At 53.9% G+C, this 18,244-nt stretch overlaps 1 protein-coding gene across 8 annotated transcripts in view; it reads left to right on the forward strand.

Moving 5' to 3' along the window:
* SEMA4B (semaphorin 4B) overlaps nt 1-18,244 on the forward strand; it is a 47,579-nt gene that overhangs the window by 12,989 nt on the left and 16,346 nt on the right. For 2 of the 8 annotated variants that reach the window (XM_019640011.1, XM_019640014.1), the window contains exons 2-3: nt 8,747-8,852; nt 12,184-12,376. In XM_019640011.1, the coding sequence (XP_019495556.1) occupies nt 12,277-12,376 (100 nt within the window). In that variant the 5' untranslated portion in view covers nt 8,747-8,852; nt 12,184-12,276. Of the gene's footprint in view, nt 1-923; nt 1,222-1,697; nt 1,868-4,623; nt 4,838-8,746; nt 8,853-8,881; nt 12,014-12,183; nt 12,377-18,244 lie in introns of those variants that run through there. The other 6 variants (XM_019640013.1, XM_019640012.1, XM_019640010.1 and 3 more) reach the window with 6 other exon arrangements.

Below are 18,244 nucleotides of genomic sequence, written 5' to 3' on the forward strand. Positions count from 1 at the left end.
GGAGTGGGGGGTGGGACGTAGATTGCAGGAGTTCCTTTCAGCAGCGTGTACTAAGCAGGACACAATGTGCTCTGGGTTCTGTTCGGGAACTTGAAAGTACTGAATTTTAGCACATCCTCCTGCCCCCAGCCCCCAGCACTGTTTGGAAGGCAGAGCCAATAAAATGATTGATTGCACAATTGTGAAAGCCAGTTACACAACAGAAGTACACGACTTTTGCTATAAAACTCAGTATGTTTTACTATTGATGGGATGGCTACGAGGAGGAAGGAAGAATACAGGAAACCAAAGTAAATAATGGAAGACGTGTGTAAAGGCTTATGGATAAAGATGCTCATTGCGACTTTTCTAATCATAATGAACAATTAGAAACAAGTTAAATGTCTAATAATAGAGGGTTGGTTAAAATGTATGCTACATTCCTATGGAAAGGTTACAAAAGAGCATGTACTAAGTGATCCTTTTTTAAAAAGATACAAATGTATAACTGCCCAGAGAAGAGACAGGAGGATATTCACCAAAATATTAACACCAGTAGGTTTAAGGCTTGTGCACTTTACATGTAAATTTTGTCTCAAAAAAAAGTTTTTAAAAATATCAACCCTGCTTGTCTCTGGGTAGAGTGAAATTATGGGTGACATTTTTCATTGTGTGTTTCTGTTGTCTAACTTTTTTTTGCAGTAAACATATGTTCACTTTTGTAGGCAGACAACAAAATCGCTGCTTCTTTCTTTTTATGGGGGGAGCACTAACCCAGGAGTAGGGCAGCCCCCTACCCAGCTCTGCCTGGGGGGTGGGGGTGGCAGAGGAGCAGTGCCACTAAGCCCCGCTTGGCCAGGAAAGATGCTGGCACGTGGCCTCTGGCTTCTCTAGCCCCTTGACCAGCCAGCTATGGCCCCCTCAGCCACTTCCACGCCCAGAACTGGTTCTTTCAGGAAGGCCCTGAGAGCAGCTCTGGCTGTCCTGGCAGATAAGGGAGTGAGGATGAGGGTAGAGCCAAGGTCACTTGATGAATGCTAGATGTGTATAACCGCATCTCTCACCCCTCCTGCAGATCTGGTTTCGGCTCACTATCGCAGTGCAGCCCATTGCACCAGGAGGAGCAGCATTGACCGGGCGGAGCCGTGGGTGGTTTCTGCAGGGTGGCTCTGTGCTATACTCTCACTTGCCTCCTACCGTAGTAAACAATATGACCATTATGGAGATCTGACCGTGTGCCAGGTGTGTGCCTACAGATTTGCATGGCTTACCACAACCCTGTGAAGTCTCGACTGTCCTGATGCCTACCTACTTTGCAGATGAAGAACTCCAGGCTCAGAGAGGTTAAGAAACTCGTCCTAGGTAACACAGCCAGTCAGGGGGTAGTAGTTCTAGGATTTCAACCCAGGCCCGCTGGATTCCAGCTAATGACACTGCAGGACCCAGGTCAGATGAGGTCAAGCCTCCCAAGGTCAAGGAGGACACTGCCTCACAGACCCCAGGACTTCCTGGGGCTGCAGAGCTGTCATGGGGGGCAGGTCCTGACTGGGGGATGGGCGGATAGCAGCAAGTCCAGAGTGGCCGTCAACACCCGGGCGGGCGGGCGGGTGGGAGAGGCAGGCGTGGAGCGGGGAGGGGGAGCCTGCAAGGCACCACCGACAATTCTCGTAAACACACACTGGCTGGGCGGTGCTTGGCAGTGGCCCCGCATTTCCTGGGACGCTGCGCCGGACTGAGAGTTTTCACAGGGACACTTCAAGTCCTCAGGGAGGGCGTCGGGCTGGCCTGGCAGCCGGGACGAGCCTAGGGACACTGTGGAAAGAGAGGGCACGCCATAGAGGTGGCCCTGCTGTGGGCAGTGTTCGTGCGTGGGTCGGGACAGTCTCAGGTGGGTGCAAAGGGCAGGGTGGGCGGGATTCGAGGCCCCAGGAGGAGGGTGGATCATGGCGAAGTTGCAGGGACTACCACCGCCCCCACTTCGCGCAGGGCTGCTTCCAAGAGGGCGCCACGCACACACTCTGATGGGCACCGGTGCCCGCCGCTGGGGTAGCCTGTTGCCATGGCAGCACTGAAAGCTGGGCCCACTTTCTCCTGGCCACCCGGGCCTCTGCACCCAATCCATTTAGCCTGTCTTACACCACCTCCTACCCCCATACCTGGAACTGAGAGGTAGGAATCCTGACCCTGGAGGGAAATCGTTTGGAATTTAGGAGAGGCCTCCTCAGAACGGTCCTGGGTATGACCTTTGAGTTAAGCTCTTTGTCCCGGTTGATTCCCTCTGAGTGACAAGGTGGATTTAAAGGTTAGGAGGGAAAGTAAGTGGGGATCCTGGAAATGAGTAGTCTGGAGTGGCCTCCCTGGAGCCGTTGTGGTCTGGCACAAGGACTCAGGTGCCCTGGGTCCCCCGGGGAAGGTCATCCACCTCTCCTATATCCCCACCTACAATGTATGTCCTTTGACTTACAAATCACAGGATTCTTGTAAGAGTCAAATGCCATAAGGATAGGGAAGTACACAATTAAAAAATTGTTTTCCCATAGATGCTTAAGATTTAGAAATCCACCTGATCCCACCCCTCATTTTCATAGGAGAAACTGGACCCAGAGAGGCTAAATTACTTCCCAAGATGACACAGTGGGTTGGGAAGGTCAGGATTTGAACCCAGGCCGTGGCTGTTTCCTTTGGTGATTATTCTTACCGAAGTGCAGCGAAACCTGGGCTGTGTCTCTTTGTAACCTGGAGCTCGAGCTTTTGGTGACAGGTGATCTAAAGACCGGGACATTGGCAATGGGTGGGATAAAGATGGGGCGTGGAGGCTGGAGCTTTGGGGAGAACCTCAGAGAAAGCCTATGTCCCTGGTATGGAGGGCCTGTGCCTTGGGGCTTTGCTTTCATGTGCTATCTGAGAGGATCGCCCTAAAGAAAACCCCAGGAGTTGAGCATTCCCCAGCTATCCAAAATGCCATCTCTTCTGAGACCAAAACAATCCATTGAGACTGTACGAACAAGAAACCCTTTGGAGGCCCTGAAGCTGGGAAGTGGGACCTCTCACATCCGTGAGGTGCCTTTTCCTTTGAAAAGGATGAAAGGAAGGCGGGGGAAAAGAGAACCAGGAAGGAACACTTGGAATAAATCATTTGGAAATGATTTGGGATGGTCAGTCAGCCAGAGCAGAAAACTCATTTATTCATCCAGTAAACATTTACTGGGTGCCTGCTATTTCCAAGCTCTGCCCTGGGGGCTGGAGATTTAAAAACCTGAGTGAGGCTGGCCTGGTGCCTGCGCTCAGGGAGCTCAGAGAAGGAGAGATAGGAAGAGAGGGATGTGATGTGTAAATGAGTATTTCACTATAGCGTAAGGAGTGCCCTCGTGGAAATCTGAGCAGAGTGCGGAGGGAGCCCAGAGGAGCAAACTCCGGAAACCAGTTGAAAAACAGCACAATTCAAGCCTGTGAAGCCTGGGAGTACTTCTGCAGCGCTGCCAGCTTGGCCCTGGCCACTACCTTTGTTGGAGAGACAAAGGAATGAGTGAGAGTGTGCAAAGAAAGTGGTGAGGATAGGTACTCTCTGGAAAGGAGAGGTTAAGGGATCCTCTGAGCTCTGTGAAGGCAGCACGCAGGTCAGTTTTCTTTAGTTTCATCAATGCTTATGTGCCCAAGAGATATTTGTTGAATGAATGAAAGAAGAAAGGAAGGAAAGGAGGAAGGGAGAAAAGGGACGACAGTTTATATTATCAAGAGGAGGATGTCTATACCCTGAGATAAAACCCTGGTTGAAATTCCAGCTGTAGATAGAAACTGGAGTCAGATCTGGGTTCTGGTTCCAGTCCTGACTTACCACTGTATGACCTTAGCGAGTCTCTGAACCTCTCTGTGCCCCAGTGTCTCATCTATGAAGTGGGACTATTATAATTCCTAGCTCCCTCTGTCATGAGAATTAAAAAATGACTGAATGTAGAAAGCTCGTCTTGTGCCTCACTCACAGTAAGTGCTCGCTAAATGTGAGCCTTAGAAATGCCAGCTTTGCTTTAGGTGGAATAGTTTACCAAACAATTCATGTCAAGGTTACATAACTTTTCCAAAATGAGGTGTACTTTCTTTATACCTGACAAAGGCTAATTTTGAGAGATCCCTGTGTCTGCAGAGTAGCAAACCTGAAAGAAAGGCTTTACACCTTTAGGGGCCAACGATCTTTTTGAAATCCGATAAAAGCTCTGATCCCTCTCACCAAACAGCATATATCATTCTTGGGGTTCAGTTCATAGCTCCCTGAAGCTGACCCTTGGGGTTAAGGGGCTCCCTGCTCTACTGCTCACAGGTTATAATGAAGGCAACTAAGGCATCAGTCGTGGGAGAAGGGCCTGGGAGGGGCGAGGTGAGTCTGCTTCCTTTTAGGGGGTTTATGGGGTCCCTGTGGAAACCACAGGTGGAGAAGCTAGAGCTAAGCCTGTATGGCTGGGTGGGTCATGCGCCAAGTCCAGGACCCTCCTCCGCTAGGGTCCAGCTGGGCCCACTTGGCGCCTCATGGTGGCCTCCAGCCCAGCGCTTACTCAGCGCTGAACTGGTGATGCCCGGAGTTAAGGAGTCGCAGGCCTGGGTGGCTGGTGTGCAAAAGCCCTGTCTAAGCGTGGGCCTTTGGTACCATCCTCATACCAGCGTCCTGCAAGTGTTGTCTCCTGATGCCATTGCTTCAGGATGGCAAGTGGACACACTGCCACTGAGAGTGGCAAAGCAGGGTGAGAGTGCAGACCTCGGAAATGCAGAACATCAGTGGGGCACACCTGTCCGTCCCCCAGCACCCTGACGGCTCCTCAGTCTTGACCTGTTTTGTGGCAGCGCTGGAACCAAGGCTCTGGAGGGGGTGAGTGGGGGGAGGGGGTCTGGAGCTCAGAGTGGGATTTAAGGTGGAGGAACTTGGTGGGCAAATGGGAGGTAGATTTCTGATTTCTTGGGCTCTTCCGAATGGAGGGTCCTCAGGTCTGATAAACCAAACTGGAGGCCAAAACTCTCTTTTAGACCCCCAGGCTTCTTGTTCTCCACCCTCACCTGGCCGAGATCACCTACCTCCCACCTGTGAGGGGCTGCAGAGAGTCACTTAGCAGTCATTGTGTGCCTCTTGGGTAGCAGGTGCCAAGCGTCAGCCAGGCCAACAGTTACCCGGGCTCTTGAGGCCCCCGGGTGAGCAGGCCCGCCTGCGGGCACAGGCCGACAGCCCCTCCTTGAACTCGTGTTGGGGGTGGGGAAGTGACAGTGGCAACTTCGTGTTCTACCATGTCCAGGCAGGGACAGGTTGAGCCCTGCTGGTTGCACCACAGCCCCTTGGGGCAGGGGGTCCCCTCCCAGGGAGTGGCCAGCTCAGGCCCCAACAGGCCCCAGCAAGGGTGGCGCCAGGGCGGGTGGCGGGCTGCTCACCACAGCTGGCACACCCCGGGGCCTGGCCTGGGCGACTGGTTCCTTTTCCCTATAAGACTTGCAGCCTCAGCACTGAGTTTGTACAAGGCAGCTGAACCTGAGGGAGAATCCAAAAGGGGTTCTGGGGGTTGGGCTTCTAAGATGGTTAGAAGTTATTGAGATGGTGACAGCTCAGATAGGTGAGGGGAACTAGTAACATAATAAGCGTAGCTTTGTCCGGTGGAACCTCCACCGTATGCCAGTGCTGACATCAGCTCCCCTGGCAGCCCACGGAGCTCGGTCAGTGTTCTCATCTCACAGATGAGGAATCTGAGGTTCAGACAGGTTGTGTGGCTTGCTCCCAGTCCACCAAGTAACTGATGGTACTGAGGTTCTTCTGACGGAAGAATCAGAGGACCTGACCACTGGATTCTACCACTTACCAGAGCAGGAAACACGAGGGACCAGTGGAGGGGAATACAATTTGGGAAACAGAAATGAGGCCGTTCACGCTTATTGCCAGACCCTGGTGAACAGTTGCCTGTGAGATCTGAAGCTGTATTCGTGCTGGCCTGGGAATGCCCTCTGCTGAAGAGGGCACTGCCCCAAGGAGGCTCCCAGCCACCAGGATCTGGAAGTCATTGGCTGGTTTAAAAGCACACACAGGCTGTGCCAGCTGGTGTCGCTTCCTCATCAAAATGTATTGATGCTGCAGCTGAGCTGCTGCCCAGCCCCTGGGGAGGAGACAGCAGCAGCAGCGTGCCCAGCCAGAGCAGGGTGGAGAGCTGCAGCTGCAGATTGGCATGAGAGGAGGGCTCAGGGCTACGAGGGGACGGTGGCGGGGCGCCAAGGCCCGGGGAGCTGGGCCGAGCCAGTGTGTGTCTGTGAGGCTTGCTGGGCAGCCTGCCAGCCAGCCAGAACCCAGGAACCGGAAGGAGTGCTAGCTACTCCAGGAGGGAGCGGGTGGGACCTTTGGGTTCAAGCTCCACTGGGCTTGGCAGGAGGCCCCTCCCCCACGGCCAGCAAACAAAGCAATGACTCCAGAGTAGAACTGTGGGAGCTGCAGAGCCAGGTTCCCCTGGTGGGAATGACAGCAGGCCGACCTGGCCGGGGGCCACCTGGCAGGGGCCATCCGTGCCAAGGACGTAGCTGGCCTGCACCTGGGCAGAGGCTGTCCCTATAGATGATTAGTTAGTATTGATTGCTGGACAGGCTGGCTGTGGCCTAGACAACCATTCCACTGCCAGCCCTTGCCCTGTGCCCATGCCCACTGCCCTTTCTTTTGTGCTGAGCAGGTTAGAGAGGTAGCAGGCTTTATATTTTTAACCACGCTTCCCTTTATTTGTAGCCTTTCTTCTTTCTCTCCTTTCTCTCCCTCTTCTCTAGCTCTTCTTCTACCTGATCCTATAGGTGAGGTGTTTGTTTGTTTTTTCTTTTGGCTTTTGTGTGTGTGTGTGTGTCCTCCCCGCCCCCCGTGATAACAGGCATAAGATATAAACGGACACACAGGAAAAAGCACACATCTGAACTGTGTACACAGCTCTGAACATTTTAACATTTGTATACACTTGCCAGATCAAGCAGTAGATAGACCATCCTGGTCATCCTTAAAGTCTCCTTGTTTGCCTACGGGGCATGAGCCCCCTTGTCTGGCATCTCTCACCACAGAAAAGTTTTGTTCAGCCTCTTCGTATGTATTCCTACGTCCCTTTTACACCTCATCCTTCCATTTTTATCCTTGTATGTGTGTGTGTCTGTGTGTACGAGAGAGACGGGAGGAAGGTGAGGATGGGAGGAAGGCAGGGCGGTGAGAGTGGAGGGAGAAAAGAAGGCCAGGCCTGGTGATGACTTCATCTTGCCAGCTGGGGGCACGGAGGAAGGGCTGCCTTTCTCTTCGGCTCCTTTTATACTCTCTTTCCAAGCCGCCCCCTGAGCTCTTTATAACACGGACGTTCTGGCCGAGAAGGATTTGCCCACATCCAAGAGTGGCAAAGGGGAGCAGGAGACACAGCCTTGGCTTGGGAACCACACTTTCGCCCACAGGAAGTCAGCTCCGATGAGGTTTTTCTCTGTCAGCCGTCCTCCGTTTTTTCCAGTCTGGGGAGAACAAATTGGCATGCTAATGGAAGATGGGGGAGCCCACAGGGGCTAAGGCCACCATGTCGGGGGCATGGAGTGGAGGGCTCCTCTCCAGGCCAACAGTTGGGTGCTTCATTTTGTCAGCCCTGTGGAGTTCCTACGGGAGTGCTGTGCTTGGCAGAGAGGCGTCCTGGCCTGGAAGACCTGTCACTGTCCCCAAGAGGCTTGCTTGCTACCCACTTGGCACAAGACATACTTAAGGCATTTGAATAGCCATGAGCAGAATATAATTACCCACCAAGCGGAGTCAGCCCCTGCCTCCTCTCCTCAGGGATGAGCAGAGCAGTCACCCCACCCTGGTGTTGCCAAGATGTTAGGACAACCCCACCTTGCTGCCCTGTTAGGAGTTACCTGACAGCAGGCTGTCAGCACGTGCCACTCATCCAGCCCTGTCCTAGGCGACAGCCATAAGCAGAAGCCAGAGGAAGTAAGAGCTGCAGCTAGTTCCCAGAGTGCAACAAGATTTGTTGCCATTATTTTTCATGAGATTCTTATGGGTAATACAGAGAAATGGGGGCTGAACAGTACAGGTAGGAGGACACCTAGCTAGCTGCTCAACCCGGAAAGGTTATTGACCAGTTTTAATCCTGATAGAAGTCTCTCGTGGCATTGGGCTCTCTTTTGGGTCCTGTCTCACCCAATTCACCCACTTCCACCCAATTTACAAAATACCCATAGCTTTTCTGTGTTAACTAATGGTTAAAACTTGGCCACAGAGGCACTCACACTATTTCTAACACACACACACACACACACACACACACACACACACACACTCTTAATTATAGTTGACATTCAATGTTATTCTACTTCAGCTTCAGGTGTACAGTGCATGTCTTTTTAATTGCTTTTTTTTTAAAAAGGATTTTATTGGGGAGCAGTGTGTTTTTCCAGGACCCATCAGCGCTAAGTCAAGTAGTTGTTTCAATCTAGTTGTGGAGGGCACAGCTCCACGGCCCATGCGGGGATTGAACCGGCATCCTTGGTGTTATGAGCACTGCACTGTAACCACCTGAGCTAACCAGTTGCCCCTTCTTTTTAATTTCTTAACCTAAAACAGCCCCCCCCATCATTTTGCCTTTCATCAGATTGACATCTTGGAAGAGTTCAGGCTAGTTGTCTTGGAGAGTGCTGGATGCATCTCAACTGTGTCCTCATTAGATCTGAGTTAAACACTCTTGACAAGAATGCTGCAAGGATTGACGGACGGTGTTGTATATTTCTTCTTGTATCACATCAGGACGTACATGATGGCAGGAAGCCCCGTTACTGGTGATGCTTCTTTCAACCACTTGGTTAAGATGATGAGCACCAGAGCCCTTCCTTAGAGACACATTTTCTCTCTGGTAAGTCACCTGTGGGACAGGTTTTGAGACCTTGTTTATATATAGTTTCCCGGCAATCATCCACCCAATGGTTGAGTATCCGATAATGATTCTTGCTTTAATCTAGATTCTCCAATTCTATCGTTTCTCCTACATTTATCAGCCAGCATTTTTCTGCAAAGGAAAGTGTCCTTTCTGTTCCTCCTTTCTCTCTCTCTGTTTCTCTGAATGTCACCATGGATTAATACGTTGTTTTTAATTTAATGCATTAGAACTCTTACTTCATTATGATTTTCAATGCTCAGATTGTCCCAAGTTCAATCATCAAGCTGGCCCTGTGTCCTTTTCACATAATCCCATTAATGTTTAATCACTTCCTTGCTTTTCTGGCTCAACAAAATGTCCCAGGCTCACTTTTTACTTTCCCTTTCATTTCCCCAAGGAGTCCTTGTGCCTTTCATTGGACAGTGATATTTAGAAACCGAGAGCTGGGTGCTAGGTCTGCTCACCCCAAATTTTTATCAATGGCTTGAGTAAAGGCATAAGAGATGCTTATCAAATTTACAGACGACTCAAGGCTTGGAGGGGAAACCAAAATGTATGATGATAGATGAATCAGTAAGATGAGTCAATAAGATAAAATCTGGACCAGAACCAATAGATTTAAAAGAGATCAATACAAAGTCCTGGGCTTAGGTTGAGAAAGATAATTGCATAACTGCAGGTTTGGGGGAACTCTTACGGGACCAAAGGTGACATCAAAAAGTAGATCGGGTTGTTGGCTGCCGTGAGCCAACAGTACTCCATGACACTTAGGTTGCATTCATGAATTCAACCAATACTTCTTGAGGGCCTGCTGTATGCCGGGCACTGTTCTAGAGGCTTGGGATATGTTAGTTAATAGCCAGGCTTGGGATATGTTAGTTAATAGCCAGATAAGCAAAAACCCCTGCCCACCCCCGCCTCACCCCTCAGTCAATATTTTTTTGGGGGAGGGGCAGGTAGGGAGTTTAGACAATCAAAACCACAGCAAATAAGCAAATCATCTAGCGTGTTAGAAGGTGATGAGTGCTTTGGAACAAAATCTCAGGGTAAGGAATATTGGGAGAAGTCCAGATTCTTCAAGGTAATCTTGGAGCAAGAATTTGGAGGAAGAAAGGGACTCAGTCTTGTGGCTACCTCCAGGCAGAGGAAGTAGCCAGGGCAAAGTCCCAGCACCAGAGGGTGGGTAAGCCGGGGACAGAGTGCATGGGAGAGGGTAGTGGAGTACGCTGCGGCCGTGCCCATGGGGATGAGGAGAACATGGGCCTTGCAGCTAGCTACTCACTGAAGGTCCTTGGCTTTTCTTCTGAATGAGACAGGGAACCACTGGAGGGTCTTGAGCAAATGGGTGCCATGACCTACCTGACTTTGGTTTTGTAAGAGTCTCGCTGGCTGCTGAGTTGAGAACAGCCTGCCGGGGGGAGCAAGGGTGGAAGTGGGGAGACCAGTGAGAAGGCTGCTGCAGTCACCAGAAGAAAGAGAGCGAGCGGTACCTGGGCCCTCGGGAGGTGATGTGTGGTCAGCTTATGGATTTCCTAGTAGATTGGATGTAGGGAGTGAGAGAAAAGAAAGGAGTTAGGTTTTTCACCTGAGCAACTTAAAGATGGACTTACTTTTAAAGAGACGGGGAAGGTTCACGCAGATGGAGCCCGCTCTTGGGAGGGAGCGGGAGAGATCAGGAGCTTAGCTTGGAACATGTTGGCTTTGAGATGCCTGTCAGACAAGACAACCAGTGGAAACGTTGAGGCCATTTGGAGTTCAGGACAGAGGTCCTGGCTGCAGATAGAAGCTTGGACGTTGGCTCAAGATGGATTAACAGGACTGATAAAGGTAATTAGTGTCCAAAGCCTGGGCAGTGCTAGAGCTGGGGGTGCTTGCTGCTGTCCATATCCCATGTGCTGAGAGCCCCTTTAAAAGGGGTGCTGCTAGCTTGGCCTGTGCCCATAGAAGGGTGTGGGGATAATGGAGGTACAGAAGTCATGGGACGTGGGGAAGGTTGGTTGCAAGAGAAACCTGGGACCATGTGAGTGCTGTGTCCACCCTGACAGCCCCGCTGTGGGAGAGGATGTGGCAGGCCCTGGGGATGGGGTGAGAGCAAACAGCGGTGTCTCTGAGGAAGCTCGTTTTTGGCTGGGGGTGATGAGGAACGTTCCCAGGACTGCAGCTAATTCCTGGAGGAACTGTCCCCACTGCCATGGAAATGACGAGTGAGGTTGTGAAACTCCTTTTGATTCGAAATACAGCAAGAATTACATCTTACTGTGATCCAGTGCCCACTCAAGGAAAGTTGAAACGTGTTTCCCAAAGCTAATTTATCTTTTATGATCACTGCACTTTGATACTTTATATTCTGCTTCTTTTTTTAACGCTCATAGGGAGTCACAACGTTAATTTCAGGCCATACTAAGGGGTCCAGATTGCAGTGAAAGCCCTGGTCTCAGCTGGACCGAGTGGCACTCCTGGAGATGTTAGGACTGGAGGTGGGTAGACCCAGTGCTTTTCTAAGGTGGATGCCTCTGGGATCCACTCCAGCCTCAGGGAGTACTTTGCCATGCGTGGGTTGTGGAGGTCTCACTTCCCAGGGCAGTACATTAAACCCTTTCATTCCACTTAAGCTAATAGTGTCCCGCTCCCCCTACCCGAGGTTCAGCTTGGTGTGGACAGAATTCTAAGTGTGGTCGCCCGGCTGGGCCCTGGGAGTAAGTGCTGGGCCTGCAGTGAACGCAGCCAAGACCTAAGGTGGGACTGATCCGTGCAGAAATTAGACTCAGAAGCAACCAGCCCCCGGCGTCAGCACGAACTCGGCCAAGTACATTTGGTTACGGACAAGTGGGTGCCAGAAGCTTTAGCTGGAGGGGCGGCAGAAGGAGGGAGCGGAAATAAAGGAGCAAGACCCAGGCCGGACCCTCAGGGCGCGCACGGTGGAGACCACACCACCCGCTCAGAGGGTCGCCAAGCCGCCGGAAAGGGGCCAGGGCAGCGGTGGGAGGGTCTGAAGGTGGAGGCGGAGATATAGGGGTCCGCACCCCGCGGCCGGGCGGCCTCGGCGCCTACAGACCCCTGGACTGGGCCCCTCCCGGTGGGCTCACAGCTGGCGCCCCTTGTGCCCACAGCGCCCAGGAAGGAGGAAGGGAGAAGGGGTGGGTAGGGGTAGGGCCCGCCCCACTTCCTCCTCCGGCTCTTGGCCCTTCCCTCCTGCGCTGGCTGGCTGGCGGCCTGCCTCCTTCGGAGTGGGCTGGCGAGACCGCGGAGCGGGGATCGGAGGGGCTTGCGCTCGCGGCGACCACGTGACCGGTCCCCCCCCCCCCAGGTCCAGGGGCTGGTCCACCGCCGGCGAGTCCAGTAGAGCCACCTGAGCCAGAGCCCGGAGGACGCCGTTGCTGCCCGAGCCCCGCGCGCCGCGATGGCCCGGAGAAACCGGCTGCTCCTCCTGCTGTTGTTGCTGCTGCCGCCGTCGCCGCCTGCGACTCTGGCGTTCGCCCCTCGGATCAGCCTGCCGCTGGGTGAGTGCTGGGGCGACGCCGCGGGGGCGCGGGCGGGGAGCGGAGGGGAGGGGAGGTGGCCCGAGGTGCCTCGTGCAGGGGTTGCTGTGACAAAGGAGTCAGGGGGCCTGTCGGAGGCGTGGGGTTCACTAGGACCCCTCCTCCTTTCAAAGCGCTGCGGGCAGGGAGTGAGAGGAGAGGGGAGCTGTGGGGGGGCGGCGAGCCCCCTTTCTTCTGTTCTTTTAATAGGCTGGGAGTGTGTCCTGGTCCTCGCCCACCCCATAGCCCCTGCGCGCCCCTTGTAGGGCGCCCTTTCTTCGGTGGCGGGCCTCCCCGGTGCTGGCTCCCCCCTGGTCCGCCTGCAGCCCATCTGTTTGTCTTTGATGCTGACCAGAGCCAGCCGCGGTGCCGCCCCCGAGCCTGCTTTCTCGTAAACACTGGGGTTCTGGTATTCCAGCAAGTCGCAGCAGGACTGGGAGTCGTGGCTGGCCAGCTCGCCAGCCTGCCTCCCTCCCTCTCTCCCAGTCCCTTCACTCTGGTGGGATCACCCCGGGGATGGAGACAGCTCTGGGCGTTGAGACTCCCAGGCCCTGGAAGCCAAGAAGGTCCTCAGAGTGACCCAAGAGTACCGTCCTCACTGGCCAGGTCCTTCTCCTGGGGCTCACATCTGCTTCCGTTGCCCCCTCCTTCCCAGCCCTCTGCTCTCTCCTCTTCTTTCCCCGCCACCCCCATTTCATCTGGTTGCCTCTCCAACGCTTCTTTAAAATCAGAGGGACCTGGATTCCAAGCCTATTTCTACTGCTGGGCATTGAAGTTCCCGTCTCCTTGGGCCCCAGTGTGCTCATCTGCAAGATGGGCACGGGCACCTTGCAAGGCTGTCTTGGAGAGTTCGTGAAACTAGGTGTGTTACGTGGACATAACGTCTACAGGTACCCGACAGATGTTGTTTCTCCGAGTCCTTTAACTTGTTCGTTGTCACACTGTATGAATTAGACTAAAAAACCTATAAGTTAGAGGTTACAGACTGAGAACTGCACCAGACTGCCTTCTCTTACAGCATTCCCACCCCTAAAAGTATCCTATTTGCAAAAGGAGAGAGTAGCAGAATCAACACTTCTGTGAACCCAAGTGGCCCTGGGTTCCATCGCTGAAACATGGCAGGACAGTGCTGAGGAGGTGGCCGGGATCAAACCCTGCCTCGGGCACTAGTTACCATGTGACCTTGAGCAAGCTGCCTAACCTCTGTGGGCCTCGATTTCCTCATCTGTAAAACAGGGATAACACCAGCACCTGCCTCAAGGTAGTGAGGAGTAAATCCAGTTTAGGTCCGAGAAGCCCTTAGGACAGGGCTTGGTACATAGAAACCGCTCCGCTCCGTGTAAGTGTTAGCTATCTTTGTTGTGTGTTAAGCACAGGCTTCCTTCTAGCACACCCTGCACAGAGCTGGGGTGATTCTGCCTGGGGTGGGGCGGTGCTGGTGTGTTAGTGGGACCACAGCCCCTTGTACTCCAGCTTGTTAAGTGAGGATAAGCAGGTGTATCTGGACCAGGCCTGCTGCCTGGCTGTTTGTCTGTTGTGGCGGCCACAGCTCCCTTTGCTCTCAGACTCTCTCAGTTTCGGGAGCAGAGGTGGGGACACATGGCCCTGGGGAAACGGGGCTAGCCCACGGGGCCATATCAAATGCACCGGGTCTTGTGTGCAGCTCTGGAACTGGATGGGGACCACGCTCAGGGCAACTAAACGGCAGAATAGGGGAGCCGTGAGGAACTGAGGGGACCTGCTTTCTGAGAGCAGCGAGAACACTTGGCAGCTATTACCCACATAGCTCCTGGACCTGGCCCACTTGCACAAGTTCTTGACCATTACCAGGCCATAGTACAGGCGTCTGTCACACACCAGCGCCCCTTGCACAGGTCACTTGGTGCTATGATCTGCATGTCTGTGTCCCTCCCAAATTCGTATGTTAAAATTCTAACCCCCAGAGGACTGAGACCCTTGGGTTCACCTGTGAGGACCCCCAAAGATGGCACACGTTTTGTGCACTGCACGAAGGCGCCCAGCTGAGGGGTGGAAATACAGTCCATGCTCTGCTCTCTAAGCTGTAGATCCAAGAGAAAAAGACCCTCCGCTGTGTTCTTGAGGCTAGGTCTACCCAGAGGGGACCTGGGTAGTGCCACCAAAGCCCTGGCATGGTTTCGCAGCACCCCAGCACCGGAACGTGTGAGCACGTACTCACGCTTTACTGAGCTGCACCACAGTTCAGAGTGCCGCCCTCACTGGGCCTCCTCCTGGCCTTTGATACCCGCTGCCCCCCTGCTGTCTACGTGCAGGTCCTCCTATCAGGCTGGGCGCCCTAGAGTGGAATGCCCTGGTGACTGAACATGCTCACCCTCCGAGCGTGGCCTGAGGCGGCTTCCTGCCTCATCCCTGGGGGCTCGTTAGATGTTCCTGGCCGCGTGCCCATCCTGGGCAGGCCCGTGGTGACCATGGAAGAACACTAGGAGTGAGGCCCCAGGGCCCCTCCCTCACAGAACAGGGAGAGAGGCACAGAACTAGAGACCACATCCCCCTTTCCTGCCACCTGACCTCTCCTACTGGATTCCCTCCCAAACCCCCCAAGGGCCTGGGTGCCTCAAGACAGTGGGCTGTGTCTGTGGTTTGAAACACACCCCTGAAAGTGGAACATCCTTCCTGTGGAACCCTCATCACTGTCCATCAGATTCCTGGGGCCACCAGGAGCGGGCTTCCCATTTGTGGTTATCACCCAGCGGCCTGGAGGAAGAGGGAGACTGGGGGCTCCAGGGTCAGGTGATCAAGCTGAAGCCTTAAGAGGAAGTGAGTTGTCTCTGTGAAAGGAACATTTCAAAGAAGCGGGTGGCATTGTGGTTCTGTTGCATTGGAGGCCGTGCGCCCTGGGGTTCCAGGACCAAGGGGCCTGCAGTGGCAGGGAGCGGGAGAGATGCTCTGTGGGAATGACGGCCTGGGTGTGTGAGCTACGAGGCCCAGCGCCTCCCGCCCTGGCCACGTAGGACGACACAAAACCCTGCTCCTGCGGCCCATGAAAGTCTTATTGGGTTCCCTTATTTGGGCAATTAAAAGGAGTTATTAATTTGCCCCTGCCTTGAATGTGACTGGCTGGGACGCTATGGACACAGTGTCTCCAAAGCACATCGCTACCATCAGCAAAACCCCATTGAGCCCAGAGCTCAGGCACAAATCAGCTGCTTGTCCGTTGACCCTGGAGTGAGCAGCCAGGGTCATAGCTGCTCTGAGAAGCCCCCGGTACAGGCCGCATTCAGAGTCTTTCCCTGGACAGGTACTGGTCTCCCTCCATGATGGGGCCTGAGCTCAACATAAGCGTCTTCAGCTCTGACCCATGGGCTGGTATCTGCATGGCCCCTCAGGACAGAGCTGTAACTGTGGATGCTAACAGCCCAGCCTGTGAAAGCCAGCAGCTGCCCTTCCCCCTAGCTGCACACCCCGCCTCCTCCGGGCCTGACAGGACTAGGAACCATAGCAGGACCCATCTCCCGGGTTTCTGAGAGGGTGACGTGACATGATGGATGTAAAGTGCCTGGCACTCCGCCTGGCACGTGCAGCGTCCCCAGTAAAAGGTAACGGCGGCTGCTCTCCGAGGTAGAAATTTCCTGCCCGCCTAGCCTGGTGAGGTTATTTGCATCCATTTGGTAGACGCCGTCTGCGTGCTAGCTGTAGACAGGCCCTCTGTTGGGTGCTCAGACCGCCAGGCCAGGGAAGGAAGTGGTGCAGACCCCACCCACACCCTGGGGGGAGAAGACAGAGATGATTGGAGGGTCCTGCTTCACGTAGCCCACTCTTCAAGTGCTCCTGGTTCAGCTCTTTCAAAGTCCTCCTTTGCCCCAAGAACCTTCCTCCTCCCTGCCCCTCTTGCTGGCTCCACTCTGCCCTCTGCATAACCCACATTCAGCTGGGTGTTGAAATGCCTGTGTGCCAACCCAGCAAAACTCTAGGCTTGCACAACTTTTCGGGCTGCTCTGGATACACCTGCTCGTCCATCCCCCAGACTAGAGAGACAGAGGATGGCATGGGGCCTGGAGAACTGGCTGGATTCCGGTGACGATGTCCATCACTCCTTCCTATATATCCCCTGCTTGGGGCCTGTGGCCCCCTCCCACCCCCATGGGTGCTCAGGATTAGTGGATAGGCCTCTGATGTGGCCCTCCCTGGAGGACCAGGGTGGAGAGGAGCACATAAAACATGAAACTCTAATGGTCCAAGCTGGCCTGCCCTCAGCAGCTCCTGCGGCTTCCCCAGCCAGCCCTCCCGCCCGCCCCCCACCTTGCATTCTGACCTCCTGCCCTGGCAGGGCTCCTCTGTGTACAGGATGGAGAGTGGCTTACACAGAGATAGCTGTCTTAGGACAGATCCCCAAGGTCTCGTAATGTCCCCATTCCATCTCCTGCCATTCCCAAGGCCACCAGCCTTTCCTCTGCTCCCAGCCCGGTGCCGTCTCCCTGGCCACGCTTTAGCCACCATTCCTATGTGACCATCTCCACTGCAAGGCAGGAGCCAGCCCTCCAGCCCTCAGGTGACACAGGTGGTGTCCTCATATTTGTGTTCCAGCATTCAGTGCCTTGGACAAGGCAGAAGGTGGATAACAGGTATAGAGCTGCCGGGGAGCACCCCGCTTTGGTTTTCTTGTTTCCGCCTGCATAGTAGGTGGAATTAGCCCCATTTTATAGATCGGAAGCTGAGGTTCAGCAAGGGGACGTATTCTGTCCAAGTCATGTCACTCTGCCTCCCAAACCTATGGGCTGACCTCTTCTCCATGGGACCTCTCTGGCCGGCACTCAACTCATGCGTCCCCTGAGAAGCCCATCCTGATAGCATAGTGGGATTCAGAGAGCTGGGAGGCCTGTGGGGAGGGGGTTTCAGTGGGGACAGTACACAGAAACCTCTCATTTTATCATAATTCCTAAAAAGGGGTTAAATGAACCGACTCGTTGCCTCTTTTTTGACTTTCCCTTGCCCACCCTCAGAGAGGCGCTAACGGGAAAAGGGAAGAAACCTCCGAGGAGGGAGCCCCCACTGTACGCCAGCCACTGCCCTTGGGTGTGGAGGTGGTCTTGCAGGTGGTCTTGTTCCGTCTCGCACAGATGAGGGAACCGAGGCTCAGAGAAGCCAACTCACGTTGTCAGGGTCACATAGCTAGACAGGTTGGGAGGCCAAGCCTTGAGCCACAGGCTCTCCAGTGTAAGAACCACATTCTTTCCATCACAACAGCTGCCTCCCGCGTCACCTGTGAAATGTACAAAAACAGCGAAATTACCCAGCCCGGCCCTTGAATAATTGATAGGTGATGTATTTCCATCTGGTAAAGAAGTTTGTTGAGGTCACTCCCTGGACGGGACAAGTATCCAGCTGGGGCCCTAATGACACTGCCATGGTTGGAAATAGGGCCAACCCAGCAGCCTTAGCCAGCAACGTGGTGCCCGGGCGACTGGGGACAAATGTCGCAGGCAGCAGTTTGCTTCCTGGGGGTAGCGGGCCAGAGCCAGCTAGGAGATATGTTTTGTTTGGCCTCCGAGTGTTTTAGAAACATCTCAATCAGTCACCGATATTTAAAACTCCGGAAATTTTATGTAAAAATCCAGGTTTTTAGCCCTTCTGAAGATCTGTCAAGGCTGGGCCTCCATTTCTTTGAGCAGCAAGTGTCTGGGGCTAAGCAGCAGCCATCTCCTCAGAGGGCACCTGCCTCCAGGTGGCTGCACTCTGTCCCCAGCCCTTGACCGTCCCCTGCACCCGCCCCCTCCAGCATGATGGGCTTCTGAGGTGACCAGGATGCTGGGTGTTTACTCAGAGTAAAGTTTGGGAGGAAGGACGGCAGTAGAGGAGTGGGGTGGGGTGGGT

The sequence above is a fragment of the Hipposideros armiger genome, unplaced genomic scaffold (assembly GCF_001890085.2).
Source record: "Hipposideros armiger isolate ML-2016 unplaced genomic scaffold, ASM189008v1 scaffold_48, whole genome shotgun sequence".
NCBI classification, from domain to species: domain Eukaryota; kingdom Metazoa; phylum Chordata; class Mammalia; order Chiroptera; family Hipposideridae; genus Hipposideros; species Hipposideros armiger.